General features: G+C 51.3%; 1 protein-coding gene across 1 annotated transcript in view; it reads left to right on the top strand.

Annotated features, from left to right (window-relative positions):
• The window catches only part of ADAMTS7 (ADAM metallopeptidase with thrombospondin type 1 motif 7), a 48,839-nt gene that overhangs the window by 21,709 nt on the left and 4,485 nt on the right, over nt 1-22,645 (top strand). The window contains exons 14-23 of the mRNA XM_048955815.1: nt 1,465-1,585; nt 2,264-2,508; nt 5,023-5,164; nt 7,523-7,649; nt 7,777-7,990; nt 10,790-12,577; nt 13,632-13,784; nt 14,382-14,555; nt 14,861-15,007; nt 15,482-15,641. Coding sequence (XP_048811772.1) covers nt 1,465-1,585; nt 2,264-2,508; nt 5,023-5,164; nt 7,523-7,649; nt 7,777-7,990; nt 10,790-12,577; nt 13,632-13,784; nt 14,382-14,555; nt 14,861-15,007; nt 15,482-15,641 — 3,271 coding nt within the window. The remainder of the gene's footprint in view (nt 1-1,464; nt 1,586-2,263; nt 2,509-5,022; nt 5,165-7,522; nt 7,650-7,776; nt 7,991-10,789; nt 12,578-13,631; nt 13,785-14,381; nt 14,556-14,860; nt 15,008-15,481; nt 15,642-22,645) is intronic.

The raw sequence follows: 22,645 nt of genomic DNA, 5'->3' as shown, positions 1-22,645 counted from the left end.
AGCTCTCAATATTCACAAGATAGATGACGCGGGAGTGTTTAAGCCTCTTGCATGTTTTCAAGGAAGTAGAGAACCAAACTAAGGAAATGCAGGAAGAGCAGTTTCACTTGCAAATGAGGCAAGATAAGAAGATAGGAAGGGAAGGTGGAGAGGGCACTTATCCCAGCCCTGCTGTTCTGGCAGATGCTGCTCTGACCCACAGCCTGCTGCAATGGAGATGTCTCCTCCAGCTGTGGTACCCTCTCCCATTGTTGGGGCTTGTCCTTCCTCCTGGGCTGTTGTTATTTCTTGGAAGCTCTGTATAAATGAGCTGTGGGCCAGGGAGAGCACCTTCCCTGCAAGGAACCAGAAGGACCAGGGAGCAGAATGCTCATCTCCCTGCCTCTTCCATGGAGCTCTGAGGGCTGCTGAGGGTCTTTGTGCTCTGAACAGCACAAAGAGAAGCAAGCAAAAATAATCAGTAATCAAGTTTCCTTGCATCCTCTTGCAGAAGAGCCATTCGTGGAAGCTTCTTCTCTTCCTGGCTGTGCTGCTGGCAGTACCAGGTATAGGCCAATGGCAATTGCTCTGCACAGCAGGAGGCTCTGAAAAGGTCCTGTTTCCTCCTTTAATAGGCTACAAGTTACTTCAGAGGTTGCAGCACATATGCACAGGCACAGGCTCAGAGAGCTCAGGTCATGGTTTTTACTTGGCACATAGAAAAGAGATCCAGCAGTTCTCCACAGATGACAGCATATTCCCTAAAAGATGATTGCACACATGAAATGCTTGCTGACTGCAAGCGTGTTGCTGGCTCCGTCACCAGAGTTAAGCCTGGCTTTCAACAAAACATTGCATTAGCAAAAATAGTGCTCCTTTTCTAGCGTGTATATGCAAGTGACTCCCTGGATAAGTCCTTGTGGAACTAAGACTAAAGGTTCCTCTTTGGCACAGGACCCAGTGGGACCTCTGGGGAGTTGGCTGCAGCTTTTATTGTACAGTGTCAGATGGAATCACAGTTTGGTCAAGTGATTTGGCAGCTGCCTGGGTCTGAAGTGTGGAGAGCTCCAGCAGAATTTAGGAAAGGTTTTGGGGAGGTCCTTGCCCCAGACTGGCAGGGCCAAGGGCCAAGAGGCTTACCTGGCTAGGCACAGGCTGCAGAACAAGGCAGGGAAAGCTGACAGCAAGATGTGGATCTGACTTTTCATAGTGATCTAAACAGGATGGCCAGGCTGCAGGCAAGAAACCCATTTTAACAGCTGACTGGGATGTATCACCATCCATCCTGCAAAAAGACTCCAGCTCACGCCAATCTCCTATCTGTGGTTCTTATTTCTTGCCATTCAGGAGCATCATCTGTCCACTGAGGCTGGCCCTCATTACTGTGATTGTTTTCCACTTTTGACTGCTCGTGTCATACTGAAATCCTGGGTGGGTGTAAATGGGTGCAGGCACGAGGCCTGGGCTGATGGGGCTGTGTTACAGAACGTGGGCTGCGACTATGAGATCGACTCCAACGCAGTGGAAGATCGGTGCGGTGTCTGCCACGGGGATGGCTCCACCTGCCACACTGTTAAGAAGACATTTGAGGACAGTGAGGGACTGGGTAAGGACACGTGGCATTCTCCTTAAGGCAAGACACACCTAACTGAGAAGGATGAGCAGCGTGCTCCTGGCTGTCAGTAGCTGCAGCTTCCCCAGGCACCAAACATTTTGTTGCAAAGTGGTGGGGTGAGCAGAGCAGCTTCCAGCTGCTGGGGGGGAGAAAAATGAGTTGTTTTAAATGGCTTCCTTAAAACAAGTCGCCCTGGTCTGCAGAACTCATTTTTCCTTGATCAGCAGAGCAGGGTGAAGGTGTTTTGCAGACAAGACCCCATGGATCCCATGGCTGCAGGGACTTTGTGGGATGCAGCACTCAGAGAAGGGGGATGACTCTGCAAGAGCCATTGCTGCTCCAGGCTGGAAAGTGCTGTGTGGGAAACCAGGAGACACAGGGCTTCATTTCTGCCTGTTCAGCTAGAGTGGCACTAATTGGTTGACTCACTCATGCTGCTCATTTGCAGTCTTTTATTAGTCCAGACTTGCTGATTTTTATAAGGTCTAAGAAGTAACAAAGGAGATGAAGAGTTGTCTTTCCATTTCTTGCCTCTTGCAAGAAAAATATTCCTTTACTGCTCTTTGTGTCTAATGACCTCAAAACAAATGTCTGTGGCACTGTCTCCACACCCTAGGGAGCTGATCTTGTCCTTGACTCCCTGGAGCAAACGCTCGATTGCATTCACAGGTTATGTTGATATTGGGATTATCCCTGTTGGAGCCCGAGAGATCCGGATTGAAGAAGTCGCAGAAGCTGGAAATTTTCTGGCGCTGAGGAGTGAAGACCCAGAGAAGTATTTCCTGAATGGTGGCTGGACCATCCAGTGGAACGGGGATTACAGGGTGGCAGGGACCACTTTCACCTATGAGAGGACGGGAAACTGGGAGAACCTCACCTCTCCAGGGCCCACTGTGGAACCTGTGTGGATCCAGGTATGCTCTGGGTTCTGGGCAATTGGGGTTTGCAGCTGGGAAGGGTGAGGGGGAAGAGCCAGGAGCTTCCCTTGTGCTGCTGAGGTGACTTCATGGCCATCCATGAAGGATGATGAGGCTGGGTGTCTCCTCCCTGTGCATGTTTCTTCATCTTAGGCAGCCAAATGTGTGCTGCTGGCCCAGGAAGCATTATTCTGAACTTGGGGTGGGTCTGCTGCTTCCAGCTGAGCCTCATCCAGCTTGCAGCATTCCTCAAAATATTTACTGAGGAGAGAGAGTGTAAAAAGAAATAGCTGGTTTCCGGAGCCTTTTCCATATCTTATCAAGAACAAGAGAAGAGCCCATGGTGTTTCCGGCAGGGCTGGACAGCCTATGAGTCTGAGTGGAGGTGGTGGAGGCATCAGGGAGCTGGGAGCTGCCACGTTCCTGCCACCATTGGGCTCCCATGCACCAGCTGGGGTCTGGGCAAGGGCTCGTCTCCTCAGGGGATGCACAGGCAAGTCCAAAGCCTGAGTGATGCCTTCGAGGTTTTTGCAAGTCAGGCTTTGCTTCCTCACAAAAGCACTGGAGGGAAAAAATTCAAGAGGAATCTGAAATCTTCTGAAATAACAAGAAATCCCAAACTTCACTCTTTTTGCCATGTGAGAATTTCTGTTCCCAGTTCACACTTGGTGTCTTGGGAACACTTGTTACAAAAGCCAGGTGCTGCCCCATAACTTGCCTAAGCAGCGGCAGCTCTGGTACTTAGCTTATCATTGTCTTGCAAACCCATCCTATTCTATTAATTTTTGCCTTATTTCCACCAAAGAGCTGCCAAGGGGAGGGTTATACAATCTGCAGTGTGAAGTGTTTTCCTTTAAATCGCACTGAACAGGCCATAGGAATGAATAAAGCTTCAACCCTGGGGGTTTGCTTCACGATTGTGGTTTAACCTCGTTTTTTCCCTTTTAGCCACCTTCTGATAAACGAAGGAAGAGAGATCTCCCAGGTGCACTGCTTTAATTAGTGCAGCAGCAGGAGGAAATCAGGGGTTCTCACTGTGCTGCAACCCAGGCTTGCAGAGCTGGGCAGGGAAGAGGATGCTGGGAACATGGGGCTCAGCATTTTGCAGAGCCAGGTTCATGGCTTGTTTCTCCCAGGTGTGCATTCTCCTGAGTGGCTTCCCTGGGGCACAGGCAGGATGGCCCTGGATTTGTGACCCCACAGTCCCTGGCCCACCGTGCAGCCATGCGTGGCCAAAAGTCTTTGCCTTTTGCATTTGTGTTTCTGCCTCCAAGCATTGCTTTACTCTGCTAATATCAACGCTGGCATATTCAACACCAGCAAATTGCTGGGACTCTTTCTGGGATTCATAACCTAATTAAAACCTTTTGACAGAAATGTTTCAATATTCATGAAGAGGTTTTGGAAAGATGCCCTTGCTCCTGCCAAAGCTCCAAGAACAACAAAGCTCTGGCAATAATGGGAGCACTTAGGCTAAAAAAAACACGTTTAAAACTCACAGCCTTTCGTGAGTGCTGACTGCTGCTGGAGGCACTTAGGGCAGGGCTTGCATTAACCATAGGAGCAGCCTCGTTCATTTGGAGAGCAGTGAGAGCCACGTTTCAAGTGGGGAGAAATTGATGATTCTTTCCAACGCCTGTTACCAGCTAGCCACCGAGTGTTTGCTGCCTGTTGATTCTTCACTGTTGCCTCCAGCCCTTCTCACAGCACAGCAGTTGCAGTGTTGCACCATGGGGAGGGTGCGACCCCCAGCAACTCTGCGTGATGTGCATAGTGCATACCAGTCTGCATCCCTGGCATGGTCAAATCACTGACATTGACAGCAGGCTGCAGATGTGAACAGGGGCTGGGTACCCATGATTTCAAGCTGTGCTGAGGGCTGCTGCAGTGTGCTGTCATTGAAGGCAGCAGGCAGTGCTGCAGTCCTTGCAGGGAGATGTTGGTGCACTGTGCACCATGCTGGGCTCAGCGGTGGCATGCAAAACTTCCCCATCCTGCTCTGCCTAGGACAGGTGACAGCAGGGCCCTTCACAGGGAAGGTGCAAGCCATGCTGAGCCTTGAGGAGGTCTTTGGATGCAGCTGCATTTGGCAGTGAGACCAGTGAGGATTAACAGGAGGATCCTTCGAGATTCTTTGGCAGAGACATAAAACTGAAGCTGTGGCAATTCTCAGTGCTCTTGCTGTTACTTTTTATTATTACCTAATGTTTCCACAAGCCCAGTACTCTCAGCAGGGTCAGCTGGGGCATTTCCTCTTCTCTTACACACTTTGACTACATGCTAAATACTGTTTCTGGAATGGTTGCATGCTGCTGTTGGAGTGCAGCAGCAGCTCGACCATTGCTGTCTGTGGCCAACGGTGAGGGGACAAACACTGCACTGGTACAGAGCTGGACAGAGTGACACCTGCGTGGCTGTGCTGGGGGGTTCCTGCCTCCTTGAAAACCCCTGCAAGGCAGCAGTCAGACGCTGCACCAACCGTGTCTCTCACCTCCTCTTGTCTCCCCACAGCTGTTGTTCCAGGAAACCAACCCTGGTGTGCGCTACCAGTACACCATCCAGCGGCCAGCTGACAGCGAGAACGAGATCGAGCGCACTGAGTTCCTGTGGCGCTTCGGCTCCTGGACCGCGTGCACAGCCACATGTGGCACCGGTGAGTCTGGCAAAGCATCCCCGTATTGCAGGGCCTGGCCCGTCAGTCCTTGCTGCTTCTTCTGTCATCCTTGATCTCCTTCTCATTGCAGACAGTGCAAATGCTGGCAGGATTTTGTAGTACAGGGAGCCAAAGGGACCACTGTCCTAATGCCGCACCGTGCATCACGGCAGGTGTTTGAGAAGCAATGGTGGCAAGAGCTGCACATGCTCTAGGCCACGTTCCCCATCACATCAGTGCACATTGCTCGCATTTGCCTTAGAAATTCCTGGGTCTTTGGTTTCAGTAGGTCTTGGAGAGAAAGAAAAAAAAAGGCAGCATCTGCTGAGGTTGTAACTCCTCGGTGCCCCCGCTGCACTCAGCCACAGGGAGCCCACTCTTTATCAGCACTTTCCTCAGCTCGGTGTCCTGTTACTGTGCCGGGTGTTCCTGGGCTGTCGGGTTGGTTGAGACAAAAGAGCCTTGAGAAATCAGAGTGTCAGGTGGCCGGTCTGCAGCCTGGCCGGGCCTCTGGAGGGGAGATTATTTCAGGAGCTTTACAGAGAGCTCTGCAGAGAGCACTTCAGAGGGTGTTGGTGGGCGCAGAACATCACAGTCAGCGGCCAGCAGCCCCAGGGTGCACGGGACGCCACATCCTGATGTCTCCTCCTCCCCACCACATCCCAAGCATCCCAGGCCCCATGAGACAGGAGGCTTTCGAGGGATGTGTGTGTGAGCATGTGTGGTCGTTTGCTCTCACGGCATTCCGCAGAACTGACAGCAGTGAGTGTTTTCACTTTACATTGTAAATAGACATCAGAAGGATCCAGTCTCTCTCTCTCTGTCTCTCAAGCCTTTTGGCTTTCTCCCGAGCTGAACATTCTCTGCAGCAGTGCAGGGCTGAGCATAGCACCCATGGGGAGGGGTGGGTCCTGCACGTGGCACAGAGCAAGGCTGGGAGCAGCAAGCACTTCCTCGAGAGCAGCTGCGCAGCAGGTCTGGGTAAGAGTTAAAAGGAAAAAAGAAGGATCCCTTTGTGTGAAAAGTGAAGAGACTTCACAAACACTCATCCATTTTAGGCAGTACTGAGAGCCAGGAGATATTTCCTGCCTTCTCCTGGAAGATAGGGTTTTTTTTCCTGCCTTGAAGCAGGAAACATGTGGAGCTGCATGAATTTGTTGGCCTTTTTATGTATTTTTGCTACAAGAACCCTTTGCTGTGGATTTGCATGGGTGCCCATGACATGCTGCTCTGCAGCCTGTGCTGTCAAAAGAGGATAGCAAAGTCAATTTCTTCTATTTAAAACCAGCACTCCATTGCATGGCTTGGTTCATAGCTTCCAGAACAGAATGGAAATACAGGAGTAAATGAGGCAGGAGTTGGCTGATGAGGACACTCACTCCATTGGAATCATTCCCAGAGCTGAGATATTTGAGATTTGGGAGAGCCCTGCAAACCCTGTACACATTCAGAAGTCTCTGAGCACTGGAGCTACAGCACTGGGAGCTCCCCCAGCAGAACTCAGCAGCCCCGTCACCACTCAGCTGGTCACTGTTATTTACAGCTCTCTCAAGTCACAGGTCAAGTATGTATTGCAAAAAGCAGGACAAAGGCTGATAGCAAAGCAGCGTGGTGGAAGTGAGGTCATCCTGCACAATGGCACCTGTGAGTGCTGCAGAGCAGGGACAGGAGGTGTCAGGGTACAGAGGCTAGGAGCAGGACTGGGAAAGACCCATGGAAATTCTTGGCTTTTCTTGGGGTATTTCCTGACATCTTTGTGCCCTGAAAGAGCAGGTAGAATCTGACGCTTTTATTTTATTTTATTTTTAAGCAAGCACAAAATTTGCCAAACCTTTCTGCAGCCTGTTTGAAGCTTTCTGCTTGAGCAGCCCTGGCCTCGATCCCAGGACAGGATCAGTGGTTTGCCTCGTGCCGGACAGGCAGATCACACCTCCTCAAGCCCTGGGAGGTGCTTTGGCTGCTGTCCTCTGCTTCTGATGCCCAGGGTCCTCTGTGCTGGCTGTACAGTGGTGGTAACCTCCATGCAGCCTAGACTGTCCCAGCTGGTGCAGCTCCACATTCAGAATCATTTTCCAGCACAGTTATGTTTCCTAGCTCTAATCATACATGTATCATGTATCTGGTGTCTAGCTCTCCTTTTCCCAGCTGGGCACAGTGGGAGTGCTGCTGTGGTTGGCAGCATGTGGGGAACATGAAAAGTGGGCTCTCAAGTTTCAGGTTCAGTTTAAGTGGAGGTTTAATATTCTTCTGGTTTTGGTGTCTGAAGGCAATGGCAGGGCCTCCTGCTGCTTGCTGTTAGAGATATTCAGTGCTCTGAATTGAGTTCTGTGAAGAGCCAAGCCTTGTCTGTGTCCCCAGGTGTGCAGAGGCAGATTGTGCACTGCGTGGAAAAGCTGGCTGGCATCGTGGAGGAGCACTACTGTGACACACTGACACGGCCTGATGACCAGCAAAGGACGTGCAATGAGGAGCCCTGCCCAGCAAGGTCTGTTGTCTCTTCTATTGCTCTTTCTCAACATACCCTTGTTGCCCAAGCAATCCTAGCAGGGGCAGGGGGCAGATCCTGCCTGGTGGGCGCTGACTGCAGCATTTTCCCCTTTATTTTCCCCCAGGTGGTGGGTTGGTGAGTGGCAAAAGTGCTCAGCTACATGTGGGACATCAGGGTTGATGAAGAGGACGGTGCTCTGCATCCAGAGTGTGGGATTGGACGAGCAGAGAGCTTTGCAGCAAGCGGATTGCCAGCACCTCTCCAAACCAGAAGCCACTGCTCCCTGCCATCGGGATGTCCCCTGTCCCTCTCAGTGGGCTATGGGGAACTGGTCAGAGGTGAGACACATCTCAGGGGTGGTTGCAGTTTCCTGCAAAGCCGGCAGGAGCACACATCATGTACCACCAGGATGTCCTGCAGCAGGCAGGGGCACTCCTGGCTACAGGGCAAAGTGTTTCTGGAGTGTGCATGCAATATCAGATCTCTCACAAAGGAATTTTGTGATACAGGAAAATCTCAGTAAGGAAGAAGCACCAGGATGTCTGACTGTTTCATTCTCGTATGAGTTATGCTGCTTTCTCCATCAAGAGCAAGGCCATGCTCCACACTTGATGCAAGAAAGGCAGAAACAGGAGATACTGAAGCCTTCAGTGTGCAAATCTTTCCCCTTTGTTTTGGCAGAAGCCTTAAAAACATTTCGTGCTTGCAGAGGCAAGGTGCTGCAGGCCAGCCAGGGGCCCAGCTGTGCCATGCACGTGTCTGTAGGTGGATGGACATCTGCTCTGCATCCACACATGTTGGCTATGTGGCTGCCTTGCCTTTGCTGCCAGGCTGCCCTGGGGAGTTTTACAGCAATATACTTAAAAAAAGAGAGGAGTATAAAAGCTGTGTTCAGTGGGCACTCTGTGTAGCCTTATTTTTATTTTTGTGGTTGAGGTTTTTTAACCAAAGAGGCATAACTCCTAATTTGAGCATTGGTTTCAGAAAGTGTTTGGTGTTAAGAAAAATATCAGGAGGCAAATCAGAGCCTGGGAACGGAGCCTGTTGCTAAGAAACAAACAGAATAAAAATGTGAACAGAAAATTTGAAGGCTAAATGAGAGCTATTTAGAAATATTTTTCTAGAGGCCCACAAAAGCCACAATAGCACAGTTGAGAAAGAAAGCTGCAATAGTTTAAAGGAAAAATCTTGAATTCCAAGTTGCCCGGAGGTCTGTGCTATGTATTGAGCCAGCACAGGCTGTCACAATGCTCCTCTTTGGCTTTGCCATCTATGCATCTGTGAAACCATGAAAATGAGCTTGAGATTTTAATATGTCTGTAACTTTTCTGTTCTTCTTTCACTTGAAGTGAGAGTTCTCTTTCTTCTACATTGCCACCACCACCAATAAGCAGGGAAATGTGAGAGGCTGGGAAGCTTTCCAGAAACCTGGTTCACCTAGCCATAAAAAGGGATAATAAGAGGGGATTCAGTGCTTTTGTATATCTGCAGACCCTGGTGCATGCTTGCAGAAGCACAACCCAGTCAGCAGCTTGGCACAGTGGTGCCTCCTGCAGTGCTGTGCTAGGGGCCAAACTTTCCTACCAATGCTTGTTCCCCCTGTGCAGCTACTAACAGCAGTGGTTTCTTATCTGTGCCTCAGGGGCTTGCTTGATAACTGAGGCTTGGCAAATAACCCTCTTCCTTTCTGCTTTGAGAGCTGTGATTTCTGGAGCTTATCTCCTGGATGGAGCTGGAGCCATTTGCTAAGAACTTTTAGCTCTGGGGTGACCTGTGCTTCCCCTGATCTGGCAGTGCTGTCCTGGAGGGGTGAGGTAGCTTGCTTGCACCCCGCTGCAGAGGCAGACAAGTGGAAATGCTGCATTTCAGTGACACTGTGTGGAGGGTGGAAGTGCCCCGTGATGGCCATGCAGTTTTATGAACCCTGCCTTGTGCCAGGCACATTCCTTAGGATCACTTCCACTCCTCAGCATTTCCCAGGAGATTCATAAATAGGGGATCGTGTCCAGTACAGGGGCAGCACCTCTCAGGGCAGCCAAGGGACGTGGCCCACAGGGTGACACACATCTGACCGAGGGGGACACATCCCATGTGGGGCACCTGCTGGGAGCCCACCAGCACCAGAGCAGGGAGTGTTAGGGGTCCCATCTGGGCGCTGGGCCCTTGCAAGGGCTGAGCAAACACAAGAAAGGCTCAAAATAGACAAGTGTAAATTGTTTGATAACCACATCTCCAGGCCAGCCCAGCCCTGAGGCTCTGCGGGTATCCTGAGGGCTCTCTCTGCCCACCTTGCACTCACCTTCGAGTGCTGGTGGCTGTGCATCCACCTCCACCTCTCAGCCCATCTGTTTTCATCCTGAGAACAGCAACTTTTGCAGAAATCCCCTCTGTTGTATTTGTTTGACTTGGAGATTATTTGTTCTTGCTGGCTGCATTGTGTGAGGCATGCTGATGTATGTGACTAATGCTCTGTGCATCTGCTGTAGCAAACTGCAGCAGCCTGTGGCTTGAGCAGCCCACATGTGATGTTAGTAGCACTACAGTTTACTTCTCTTGCAGAAAATATTGCTGTCTCTCTTTGCAGATTGTGGGTTCTTTCATACTGAGCAATCTCAAAGGGACTATTATGGTGGAGGAGGGGGTGTCCTCTACAAAGCTGCTTATTGACCCTTGCTTTTTTCTTTCACTTACTGGGACAACACCCATGTTATTATTCCCTTCTTTAAGAAATGCTTTTCCAGAAGAGATGTAATTCGTGGCGATAGGTCGCAAAGAAAGGACCTATTAGATCATCCAGCCCAAAGCCCTTCACAGTGTCTATCTCCAGGGAAAATCATTTCTATCTGGAGTGCAGGTCAAGGATCACCCTGTGCAAAATGCCCTGCTGTGTGTGCCTTCCTAAGGCGGTCTGTAGTGGAGAGACAGCCCCAGTGCTTGACTCAGCCAGCAGCCGTGCTGATGCCCCCACACCATGATGGGATGTGCAGAATGCAGGGCCGCAGCAGGAGTCAGCGTACCCAGCTGTTTGGTCACAGAGGCAGAGCCCTTTGCCCTCTGCCCAAACTGCACTGTTTTCTCACCATCCTACAACTCCTGTGCTCCTGTCTCTGAAATTTTTGTTCCTCTTCCCTTCCTAGTGCTCAGCAACATGTGGGAATGGAACACAAAGACGCCCTGTTTACTGCAGCAATAATACTCAAGCAACTTGTGACCCTGCACAGAGACCCAGCTCGGAAACTATTTGCTCCTTGCCACGGTGCCAGAAGAAATTAGACAACGCCAACACTGACTGGTCTGGCAGCGGCTCTTCCAGCAGAGAGATTTTTAATGAAATAAATTACATTCCAAATAACCATATTCCCCAATTTAACCCCGTAATTCCAAATATCCCCGAGTCCAATGATGTCAATATCATAACTGAGGATGACTTCTCAACCAGAAAGGGAAATTTCTTTGTTGATGATTTTTACTACGATTACAATTTTATCAACTTTCATGAGGATCTGTCATACTACCCCTTCACTGAGAAGGAGACCAAAAGCGAGGGCCCTAAGCCAGAGTGGAACAGCAACAATGTGGAGGAGTCTCCTGAGATGCCCGTGGATGTCCTGCACACCAGGAAGCTGGGAGGAGGAGAACATGAGGAAGATCTGGTGAAGGAAACCGAAGCAAATGCTTCTGCTCCTGTGCATGGCAAAGAGGAGACTGAGTCAGGGGGTTTGGTCTTTAACAACCTATTTGATGTGTTCTCTGAGGGTGAAGAAATGGGGGCAGCCACTCCCAGTACTGCTGCTCCTGCTCTCACAAGGAATGAGGGGGAAGAACTGCCTGTGCCCTATTCCGAGGGTCCACTGCCCACCCAGCCCGCAGTGAGTCGTGGCTCCACCAGCAGCCTGCTGCTCCCCAGGCTGTCCCTGGGTGCTACACTGGTGGGCACCAGTCCTGCGTGGGATGTGCCAGCTCACAGCCTTGATTCCTGGGCCCTGACCAGTCCCTCTACACCGCTGCCCATTGACAGGGACAGCCCCGGTGCAGGCAGTACACCTAACGGTCTGCAGCCTGTGGGAGAGCCTGCAAACAGAGTCCAGGACCGTGCAAGCACAGTGGCTCCTGATAGTGCAGGCCGTAAAAACTCAAGGGAAATGGGATTTGTCATCACTGGTGATAATAATAGCGCTGCCTCAAAGACCAAGGAGCAGGAAGAGTGGGCAGAAATACCAGCACTGGAGGGGACTGCACACACACATGCAGCACCGGTGACTGAAGAGCAGCTGCGTGTGACAGATAGGGTGGCTCCAAAGTCCCCCACTGCACAGAGCCCACAGCAGGAGATGGGAAGGCATGCAGAAGGTCCCGGTGAGAGCCCCCATCCTGCAGATGCCACCGTGGGCCCTGGAGGAGAGGCAGGGCAGCAGCCAGGAAACCACATCCATCTGTCTCTGATGTTGGTTCCCTTGGTGGCCACCACAACATCGCTGCCACCAGTGCCTGTGTCCCCCACCATGCAGGGACCGCTGACACAGCTCACTGCCGGTGACCTCACCCCACAAGGTGCCCTGGTGCCAGCCATGCCAGCATCCCCAGCTCACAGCCCTCCCACAGGAGCATCACCCTCCAAGCCCTCAGCAGTGCCAGGGGCCAAATGGGGACTGAGGGCAACACAGGGGCCTTACCACACAGTGCCAGTGCCATCCCCCGGCACCCAGCAGCACTCCAGCATGGCCCCAGTCGGCCACACTGCTCCTGAGGAGCACTCACCACCAGCAGCCCCAGGGACACTTGCTTACGGTGCTGGGGAGCACGAGGTGCCCCAGCCCACCCCCACACCCCTGCCAGTCTGGGAGCAAGAGGAGGCTTTGCTGCTGCCTCCTACCACCATAGCAGGCACTGCAGTGCCCAGCTGGGAGGTCGGCAACTGGAGCGAGGTATGTGCTGGGTCCCACTAAAAGCATAGTGGGGCTGTTTTTAAGAATAGGAGACCTATGCCTTTCCCAGGAGCACTCTATGGCATTGCCAGGAGCCTGGCACAGGAGCAAGCTGCCACCATAGCACAGTTATCTTAAAATATTCCACAAAACGGCAAAGGCTTAAATGTCAAAGTTAAGGCGCAGTAAGGTTGCAAATTACCAAAGGGAAGGGGCTGCGCTGAATGTAGTGAATGGGGAATTATAAGTAATTATCAGCTATCGTTTTACTGGATAGCTGTCCCATGGCTGCTCTTTGCATAGCACTTGCAGTGACAGACAGATGGCTTCTGCAATTCATGGTAATAGGCTTTTATCAGAAAGCACACACAAAAAAAGAGGCCTTCAGTGGCACGAATCACTGGAGACAGAGCTCTGGGGAACTCTTTCAAGGAGGCTGCACAAAGGACCCAGTAACTTTGAGGACAATACTTGCTGTCAGGAGGATACAGTCACACATATGGGCTTTGTGAGAGGGCACCTTCCGTCCCTGAGCAGTCTGGAAAGTGAGGGGTGAATCTGAAAGAGGAGATGGAGGCGGTACCTTTCAGGTGGGGTGAACAGAAGACAAAACTCTACTGGAGTTTGTAGTAGTAAAAAAGCAGGACTAGCAGCGCTTGTGAAAGAGAGGCATGGAGGGCATAAAACATGTTTTGAGAGAGCGCTCAAACTACTGAACAATTAGTGCTGGTTAACAGCATTCTTGCAGTGAAAAAGCTAAAGCCACCGCCATCAGCCAGGGATTCCCCGTGCGAGGAGAGAAAGAACAATCTCAAATCAGAAACAACTGCAAAAAAGTGTAGGAGTGGGTTTTCCTCCTCCCAGACAGAGGTCTGCCTGCCTCCCGCTGTGGAGTTTTAGCGCAGGTGCTGCTGGCCGCAGACTGTGAAGCTCCTTCCATCCCATGGCCATGCCTTATTGTGGCACGGTCTGGTTCCACCAGCACAGCAGCTGTGAGCTGAGCAGCGCACTGCTGTCAGCCCCAGGTGTGTTACTGGCTGCCCGTGTCTTGCAGTGCTCGGCCACCTGTGGTGTAGGAGCAATCTGGCGCAGCGTGCGCTGCAGCACCGGCACTGAGCAGCACTGCGCCGCCTCCAGCAAACCCGTCCCTGCTCGGAGGTGTTCCCTGAGACCGTGCTCATCCTGGCGTGTGGGGAACTGGAGCAAGGTAAGCAGGCGTGCACCCAGTCCCTGTCTCTCCTTCCACAGTGTCTCCCTTGGTAATGCGTGGAGAAGGAAAGTGGCTGTACCTGCCTAGTGGATAGAGAGTTGCATGCTGCCGGTGTGTGCTTTTGCTGCTTTCCTCTCAATTTGCATTTGTTCTGCTTTTGAGGTGGCTAAAAAGCTGGGGCCACAAAAAGTCATTGAAGAAAGGTTTGAAGGTATCTGGAAAATGCAGTTGAGAACCTGCAGTAGCAGGATGTGTTTGCAGTTAGGTTGGAGGAATCCTCTAAATTAAACAGTGAGGCATGACTCTTGTTGTTCTGGGCAGCCTCAATCTCTGAGATGTGTGGATGGGAGCTCACTACTTGTCTGATGCCAAGACTTTGTTGTTGTTACAACTGGAAGCCAGTTGGTTTCATGAGGAAGGTAGTGACGGATTCAGAGCTCCACAGACTGTTCTCTAGCTTTGGCTAGAGAAAGAGGTGAAAAGAAGTTGAGTGTTAACTCAAGCCAGCCCAAGGCGGAGTATGTCTTCGGTCCCTTTTCCAGGAGGACTGCCCCAGCCCCAGCCCCCCTTGTGATGTGCCTTTTGTTCACCCAGTGTTCCAAGAACTGTGGTAGGGGCACGAAGGTTCGGGACGTGCACTGCGTTGACACCAGAGAGCAGCGGCTGCTGCGGCCCTTCCACTGCCAGGCTGTTCTCTACAAACCACCGGCGCAGCTGCCCTGCCAGAACGCACCGTGCCTGGACTGGTACACGTCCTCGTGGAGAGAGGTAGGGCTGCTGGCTGGGCTGGGCAGGCAGGGAGGCAGCGGGTCAGGGTGACTATTAAGGATCTGCAGTGCAGGAATAGCTGCTTGCAGCAGAGCTCCTGTCTCCTCCATGCTCTGGAAAACTTCACAATTTAGAGCACCCATTGTCAAGAAGGAAACCACCTGCTGATATCGGCTGTAGTTGCAAAGTTGTTGCTTAACACTGGAAGCAGGATTTGTGTTTGCTTATGTATTGGTAGAGGCATTTTGCAGTTCTTTTCCTTAAGAAACCAATACAATGAGTTACACCATTTGATGTCCCTGCAGTGCTCGGAGCCATGTGGTGGAGGGGAGCAGGAGCGCCTGGTGACATGCCCAGAGCTGGGCCACTGTGATGAGACACTGCGGCCCAACAACACCCGGCCCTGCAACAGCCACCCCTGCACCAAATGGGTGGTGGGATCCTGGGGACAGGTGAGCACATGGGATGGGGACAGAGTTCTCTTGTGGGTTCTGTGATCAGTGTCCTCCTGGCTATGCTGTTGCAGCTCCTCAGCAGAGCCCTGGGCTGAGCAGGTCTTTGTGCCCGTTGCATGTCCTGGTTTCCTTAGAAAAGCAATATATGAAAACATTGCTAGCTCTGAATAATAGAATGGTTGGATTGGAAGGGCTCTTAAAGCACTGCCAACCCCACTCCCTGCCGTGGGCTGATTGCCACCCACCAGCTCAGGCTGCCCAGGGCCCCATCCAGCCTGGCCTTGGGCACCTCCAGGGCTGGGGCATCACAGTTTCTCTGAGCAGCAGTGCCAGGACCTCGGGCAGAACCCCAACTCTCCGAACTAAACCAGAGAATGCTGCAGTAAAAACCTAAGAAATCTTCCCACACTGGGGACTACTGCAATAAGAACACAGAAACTCCCTGGGGCTGACAGCTTCCTGCTCCTGCAGTGCTCAGTGCCCTGTGGAGGAGGCATCCAGCGGCGCCAGGTGAAGTGCATCGACACACAGACTGGGCAGGCGCAGGAGGACAGCAGCCTCTGTGACCACGAGCCATGGCCCGAGAGCACACAGAAGTGCAACCTGCAGAACTGCGAAGGCACCGAGGCAGGTGAGTGAGCGATGCCCCGCGGGGCTTTCTGCCCTTCCTGGTTACCAGATGTTTTCTCTTTAATGTGCTGGTGCTCCCCAAGAGCTTGTTGAGCTGTCTGGTGCAAGTGCTTTGCTCTGGCAGCCTGGCTGTGAGTGTTGTATAAACCTGCACCAGCAGGTCAATGTGATGCAGCACTCAAATCCTCCTGTCACTGATCCCTGCCTGTTTCAAGGTGAAACATCCCACCAGCTTCAATAGAATAAGAATCAAATCCTCTCTTTATTGAGTTTCTCTGGCTCCAGTGGTGTATGCTAGTTGATGTTAATTACCTGACACTTAACAGTCAGACACACAGCCAGTGCCAGTCTGCCTTCCAGGCAGTCTTCAACAGATACTCCCACTGGAGTCAAGAAGTGTAACTGCCTTCGTACCACATCTCAGTGTGCATCTGGGTTGGGCTGCCTTGCCTCAATGCTCAGGGTTGAGGCTGGGGTTGATGTTTTACATTATGTAGGACTGGTAGAAGTTGAAATGGAGAAAGACAAGAGAATTACAGGAAATACCTGTGCACCACAAGAGTTAAGAGCTCTTAAAAGGAAAAGCAGTGCAATGGGGGGATTAGATGTCACTGATATTAACATGTTAATTATTAATCAGCCTTATCTTTTGAATTTGTCTGGAGAGAAAAGCTTTTGTCTGTCCAGCGAGAAACTTCTGATGTGCTGAGCTCTGTTGTGGGGCTGGGCAGCAGCACTTGTGGCTCTGTCCAGCCTCCAGGCAGCCCCTAGCCATTAGGTTTGGTCAAGAAATGATGTGTAGTTCCGGCTATTTTTGTCAAGGGAAAATTCCCATCACTTGGGCTTGGTGATGAGAGCTGTGTCGATGCTCGGCATATTCAAGGCTGTACCAGAATAACCACTTAGATGTGTAGGAAGCACACAAATAAATGTTATAATTCTGGATTAAAAATGACATAAATGCTCTGGCTGTGGCCCAGGGCAGGAAACGCCTCTTGGAAATACAAACATTTCCTGCCAAACTATGAGGAGGAACAAAACTTTCACATGGCAGGAAATCACAGATGTGTAAATCCACAGGCAGAGGCTCCCAGAAAAGGCATGAACGTAAACTCTGGCCCTTTCCTGAGCTCTAGAGGATCTTTACTGCACAAGATTAATGGGGGCTGTGGTGATTCATGTGTTTATGTTAGAAGGACGAGGAGCCTCTATCTCCTGTAACACGGAGTGCACTGGTACCAGATCATGCACTCATCTTTGGGAACAATTATGTTCTCGTTAAAAGATGTGAATACCCCCAGCAGAGTTTAAATGTTAAAAACATAATCAGATGGATTTTTAAAGGAGATGGAACAGATTAGACAGAAGCAAACATCTCACCGGCAATCTTCTCTCCTCAATTAAAGGAGGTCAGAATTAATTAAAACCAGAATCCAGTTTTGTTGCTGGGTTATAAATTAATTGATGATTACACAGAAGTTATTTTTAAATGTTCTTGCACTTTTACAGCTGCATCCAGCTGTGAGTGCAGAAGATAAGGTTGGCTGTGTCCTGAGATGGCTCCCAGGCAGCAACTGAGCCTGCCAGTCCCTCAGGTCTGTCCCTGCAGTGTCCTAGCAAAGCTGGGGACGGCCTTCTTACTCCATACAGAAACAAGGAACTCAAACATCTGTGATGCCACAGCAGGAGAATCCTCGTCAGATCTGAGCACGAGGCATCATGGAGCTTGAGGAGGATCTGAAACCACGGGCAGTCACCCTGTGTCTGGGAGACATCCTGGGGAAGCAGGATGGGGACCCTATAGGAGAGCCACTGAGGGTGAGTGGGAATGGTCACTGTCCCCGGTTGAGTGCCCTGGCACAGCACAGGACCCAGGGGCTGCGTAGGATCTGCTGGTGCTTTGCTGGGCTTTGCTTCCTCGCGTGGCAGCCAGGAGAGCCCTGCTGCCCCTTGTTCTGGAGGAACATGGCCTCTGTGCTGCTGGCAGCGCTCTCTAGAAGATAAGAGCAGGAGCAGAATTGCTGGACTGTGGACGTGGCTGCCAGCGAGATAAGAGCAGCGTTTGTCTCAGGAAAGCTCTCTGATTTCCATCCATGCCTATGCACTGACCCCAAGCTTTTGCACGCACATCAGCCATGCCTGTTACCAGATCATTTCAATCGTTTCTTGCAGCTCAGAAAACAGGAAAAAAACACAGTGACTGCCTTTGCAAAGAGCACCAGGAGGGAAGGGCAGCAGACACCAGGGTGGGGAGCCACAGCTGGGATGTGTCCACGCTCCTGTCCTGCTGGGGGACGAGGAGCAAAGTGCATAGCTTGCTGTTAGCATGCCCTGTCCATCAGGACGTCATTAAACACAAGCCCCCGTTAGGGGACAGTGTGCTGCTGGGACTGCTCCCTCTCTCCCCCAGCAGCCATTGCCCACTTACTGAAAACAGACGATGCAGGGGCTGTGCTGCAGAGATACATTCGCAAAGCGACTGATCCCCAGAAGTATCTCAAATCATAAATACCAGAGAGGGAAGGGGATAAAGGCGAGGAGTACAGCTGTCCCAAGAACAAGGCTGCACAAGGCAGCCATGGCTGTGGTTTCTATAGGAGTGGAACATAGGTTTCCTGCCAGCAGGAGTGGGCTCTGCCTGTGCCCCAGGAGCAGCCCGAGGAGCAGCAGATCTGTGTGTGCTCTCAGCCTGCTGTCGCCTGGCTCCAGGCTCGTTATCCAGTGCTTGGCTGTATTTCCAGTCACCTCAAGATTAATTGGCAATTAAACATCCTATTTCTTCTTGCTTTGAGTAGGGAAACGAAATTATTCATGGTTCTGCATACCACTAAGTTTGTCCGCAAGGGATACATGCTGGAATTAACGGCAGCAAATTCCAATTTTTTTGTCATTTGCACATGTAAGTCTGTATCCTGGTGGCAAGAGAGGGAGGCTCTGCCATTAAGTGCCCTTTATTTATTGCTAATTAACAGCAGCAGTCAGTGGAGAGTGGAGCTTTGGAAAGGATTCTCAGTCTTCATGCATAACCTTGAGCTGAGCAGCAGAGAGGAAGATGCGTCTCCTCTCTCCTCCTTGGCAATCTCCAAGTAGATGGAAGGTTTTGAAAACAAACCTTGCCTTGTTTTTACAACATCTGTACCAGGAAGTTTGTTTTTCACCAGCATGAAAGTAATTAGCTCTGTATGGCAGAAGCTTAAATGAATTTTTAACTTTAATGAAGTTCAGTGTCCAGAGCAAGCAGTTAGAGGGGCAAAAGTGCCTGTTCATCTCCAGCACCAGGAAATACACACTGACAGTGAGGGCTCTGGGTGATAAAAGTAAGGAAAGCGAGGGCTGAAATGAAGGAGTGCTTCCCCATGGGCACAGGGTCAGCACCACTCAGCCGTGCATTGGCTCTCCCAGTTGCTCACCCCCACCTTCTGCTTCCTTCATCAGCCCAGCACCACTACTCTGCCTAATCCCCTTGCACAAAAAATAAAAGCAAAGCAATCAGTGAGTCCGTAGATGCAAAATGGCTGCACGTTCCTGCCTGCCTTGCCAACTGCATGTTATAAGTGGCTTCAGCTTTTGGAGAGGAAGCTGTAGGTCACGTACAGAAATGTGTTTAAGTAGAGTTGGCTTTTTCTCCCCCTCTCTTTTTTGCTGAGAATGAAGTGAAAGACAGCACAGTTGTTTTCCGTGAGTGTAGGGAAAATCCTCCAGTCTTGGCTCTATATCAGCTCTTGGGAAATGAGAATTCCTCCCTGTCGGATCCAGACTGACAAATGGCTCCTTGCTCCTCCCCCCCTGGTGAGCACGGCTGTTTGCTCACTCCTGTCCATGATCCCGAGGCTGGGTGCTGGTGATCCTTGCACAGTGATACCAAACTCGAGCACCAGCACCTGAATAATGGGGGCTTTCAGCTTTCCTCTCCCCATTTTCCAAGCTTCTAAAGTTCCATGGACCTTGGCATGAATGGCCAGAGTATGTGGGGCAGCAGGATGGGTGATGGCAGCAGTGCAGGTCTGCTTTGCAGGAGCAGAGACTGGGCACATACTGTAGCACCAGGGATTTAACTTTGCATCTCACACAGAAGTGAGTGACCTGTTTTCCTGACACTGGTGCAATTCCCAGCATTGCAGAAACACCGTGCTGCCCACTGGGGCTCTGAAGGGGGGGACTGTGCCACACCAGCATTACGTGCGGGGAACTGAGGTGTGGGGGGGACAGACAGCATCCAGACCATGGCATGTGAATGCTCACCAGTCTGTAACGCTGGCCATGCTCATGTTGCTGCACTCAGCATCTGCTGCTGCCAGCTGAGGGTCTGCAGCCCTGGGAGCAGAAGCCAGGGATAAAGTTTGTTAAATTGGGACCTGGCTCTGAGAGCATCCCACAGGCCAGAGGTCAGAGGCTCAGGGCTCTTGTCTTGCTGGCTCAGCTCTGAGCCCAACCTTGCCTTGTTTTTACAACATCTGTACCAGGAAGTTTGTTTTTCACCAGCATAAAAGTAAGTGCTTAGCTCTGTATGGCAGAAGCTTAAATGAAATGTAAAGTGACTTCCACATCAACTTAAAAAAACAACCACAAATTTGTGGGTTTTCAGTTTCTAATGTGCTGACTTGGCCTGGATTTGAAAAGCCCTGCTTTAAGCTATTTCTTCAGAGTAAAATTTGGCATCAGCTTGACGATTGAAGTGCGTTCTTAGATGAAGTGTTAGGATCATTAAAAAAAATTGTTAATAGACAAAAATAACAGTAGAAGGATTAAATGAAAATTGAACCAAATCTGCAGGGACCTTCTCTGAAGAGCTGAAAAATGAAGAGCTGGCTATAGCTTGCCTTGTCCAGGGAGGAATCGTGGCTCAGCCAAGTTGTTCCACACTGAGTTTGACCCTGTGTGCTGGGACACTGCGGGGCCTGAGCGACCAGCACTCAGCAACACCCCACCACTTCATTTTATAAAAATGCTTTTGACAGCCGTAGCCCTGCTGTGGGGTCTGATGGGAGGTCAGGAAGGAACAGCAGAATCCCCACTCTGCAAACCCGCCCTGGATTGTGTCTTCTAGCAGGACCTGCTCTGCACAACTCAGCTTACCCATGGAATCCTCGCCTGGTGGGGCTGCTGGTCTTCTGCCTGAGCACAGATGCTGTGTTGGGAATTTCCATTCCTGTGCCAGGGCACTGACCTGTTGGAAAGGGGATCAAACGACAGCCCTGGGAGGCTGCCCTCCAGCCAGAAGCTCCAGCAGCAAAACCTTCACAGCTCTTGCAAGGGCAGGCAGGAGGCAGCTTGGTTGCGATCCATAAATAACTTTCTAGGAAGGCTGTATGAGCAAAAGGCTCGTGAACAGCAACAAGCACAGCGAGGCATGCAGCTGCCCGCTGACATTCCCAGCGCTCTGCAGGGCCATCCCAGCCCAGCACCACTTCCACAGCAGGGCTGAGCCTCCAGAATGCCACAGAGGTAACTGAGTTCTTGTAAGCCCCTTGGGGTTTTAACTGGTGTGACATTTGCTCTGTTAGATGCAGCAAATAGCCAGCCCCGTGGAGCATGCCATCTCATCCACACCTGCCTGGGCCATAGCTGTTGTCTCCACCTCTCCTGCTCAGCATTGCTATCCAAGCCAGCAACCCAACCCGACATCTTTGTGAATGCTGCAGGAAGCCCACGCCATGCTGCCAGAGCCGTGCTGCAGCTGATGGTCAGTGATCACTGAGTCCTGCCCTAGTGCAGGGGTTTCAGCAGCTGAGATGGTTGAGGCTGTGTGCAGCTCTGCAGTTTGGGTGGCAGCCAGGTGCCCAAACTATTTCCAGCACAAAGCTTTGGGGGCAGGAGGGCTTTCTGCAAGCAGAAACTGAGGCTTCCATCTCCCATCAGAAACTCTGAAGGTATATTTGGATCACTGCTCAGTGCAGCCGTGACCTGCAGCACTTGCAAACACGACTGTAGACCCATTTGTGAGTCCAGCAGTCTCACAGTGAAAGGGATTCTGTGGTGCAGGGATGCTTGTGACCAATTCTTGTGACTGACATGAAAGGAGCATCACATGAGCAAGCCGTTCCCCTCTGCCAAACAGCTCCAGTGCTCTTGGTGTTGTTATTGAAGTGGAGCTGGGGTTGTGCACCGCTCCCTGCCACAGCCACTCAGGGCTTTCCAGCAATTCCTCATCAGCTCTGCTCTGCCTGGAAATCTGCATCATGCTGTGCAGAACAGACCCAAACCCAGGCAAGGAGCACAGCACAGGGCCAGCTCTAGTGCTGGTACGGGTTGGTGGCAGCAGCTGGAGCCGGCAGCACCAGCAGGCAGCAGCATCAGCATTAAATGTTTCCTTCAGTGCACAGACACTACTGCCGTGCAGAAGTAGCTGTTGGTAGAGAGGAAGAGAGGAAATACCTCTACTGAAATAGAAGATTAATTTTAGAGCAGGATAGTGACGACCTTGCTGGCAGGCTGAAGGCTGCGATTGAAGTCCAAAAGCAGGGGAACACTGTTCTGCATCTGCTGTGTCCCTTGCTCTCAGCACCAAGGACCAGATTGTCCCCGGTGGGAATGGGGATGTTGGCCTTTCCCTAAACGAAGCCCTTTGTTCACCAAAGGGAGATGGTGTAGGGCAGTGCTCGCAGAGCTGCCTGGCTCTGTCCCCACCGCTGGCAATTCCCTGCCAAAAAGTGCCTAGGGAAAGAGAAAAGATGGCCTTTTTGTGGGGCCATCCCATGGTCATCTGTGTGTGCTGGGCAGGAGATGCACAGGGACGGGGAGCACAGGGCTGCTGGACTTGGGTGCAGCCACTCTGCCCTTTTCCACAGAAGGGCTGTCATTGTGTTTAATCACTTCTACAGGAGATGAAATTAGAACAGACGTGATTTCAGTGTTTTACACAGCTGTGTGAGATGCTAGAGGCTCAGCAGTGTGCAGTGCTTGTTTTCATACAAACTGGAAAAGGTGGAAATTAAGAATTGAAGCAAACCCCTGATGCAGGCTTGTAAACAGTGCGTGCTTGGAGATGGGTCTGTCCCATCAGAG

This window comes from Lagopus muta, chromosome 10 (assembly GCF_023343835.1).
Source record: "Lagopus muta isolate bLagMut1 chromosome 10, bLagMut1 primary, whole genome shotgun sequence".
NCBI lineage: Eukaryota > Metazoa > Chordata > Aves > Galliformes > Phasianidae > Lagopus > Lagopus muta.
Note: the sequence above shows the minus strand (reverse complement) of the source record. Positions and strands in the feature narration are given on the sequence as shown.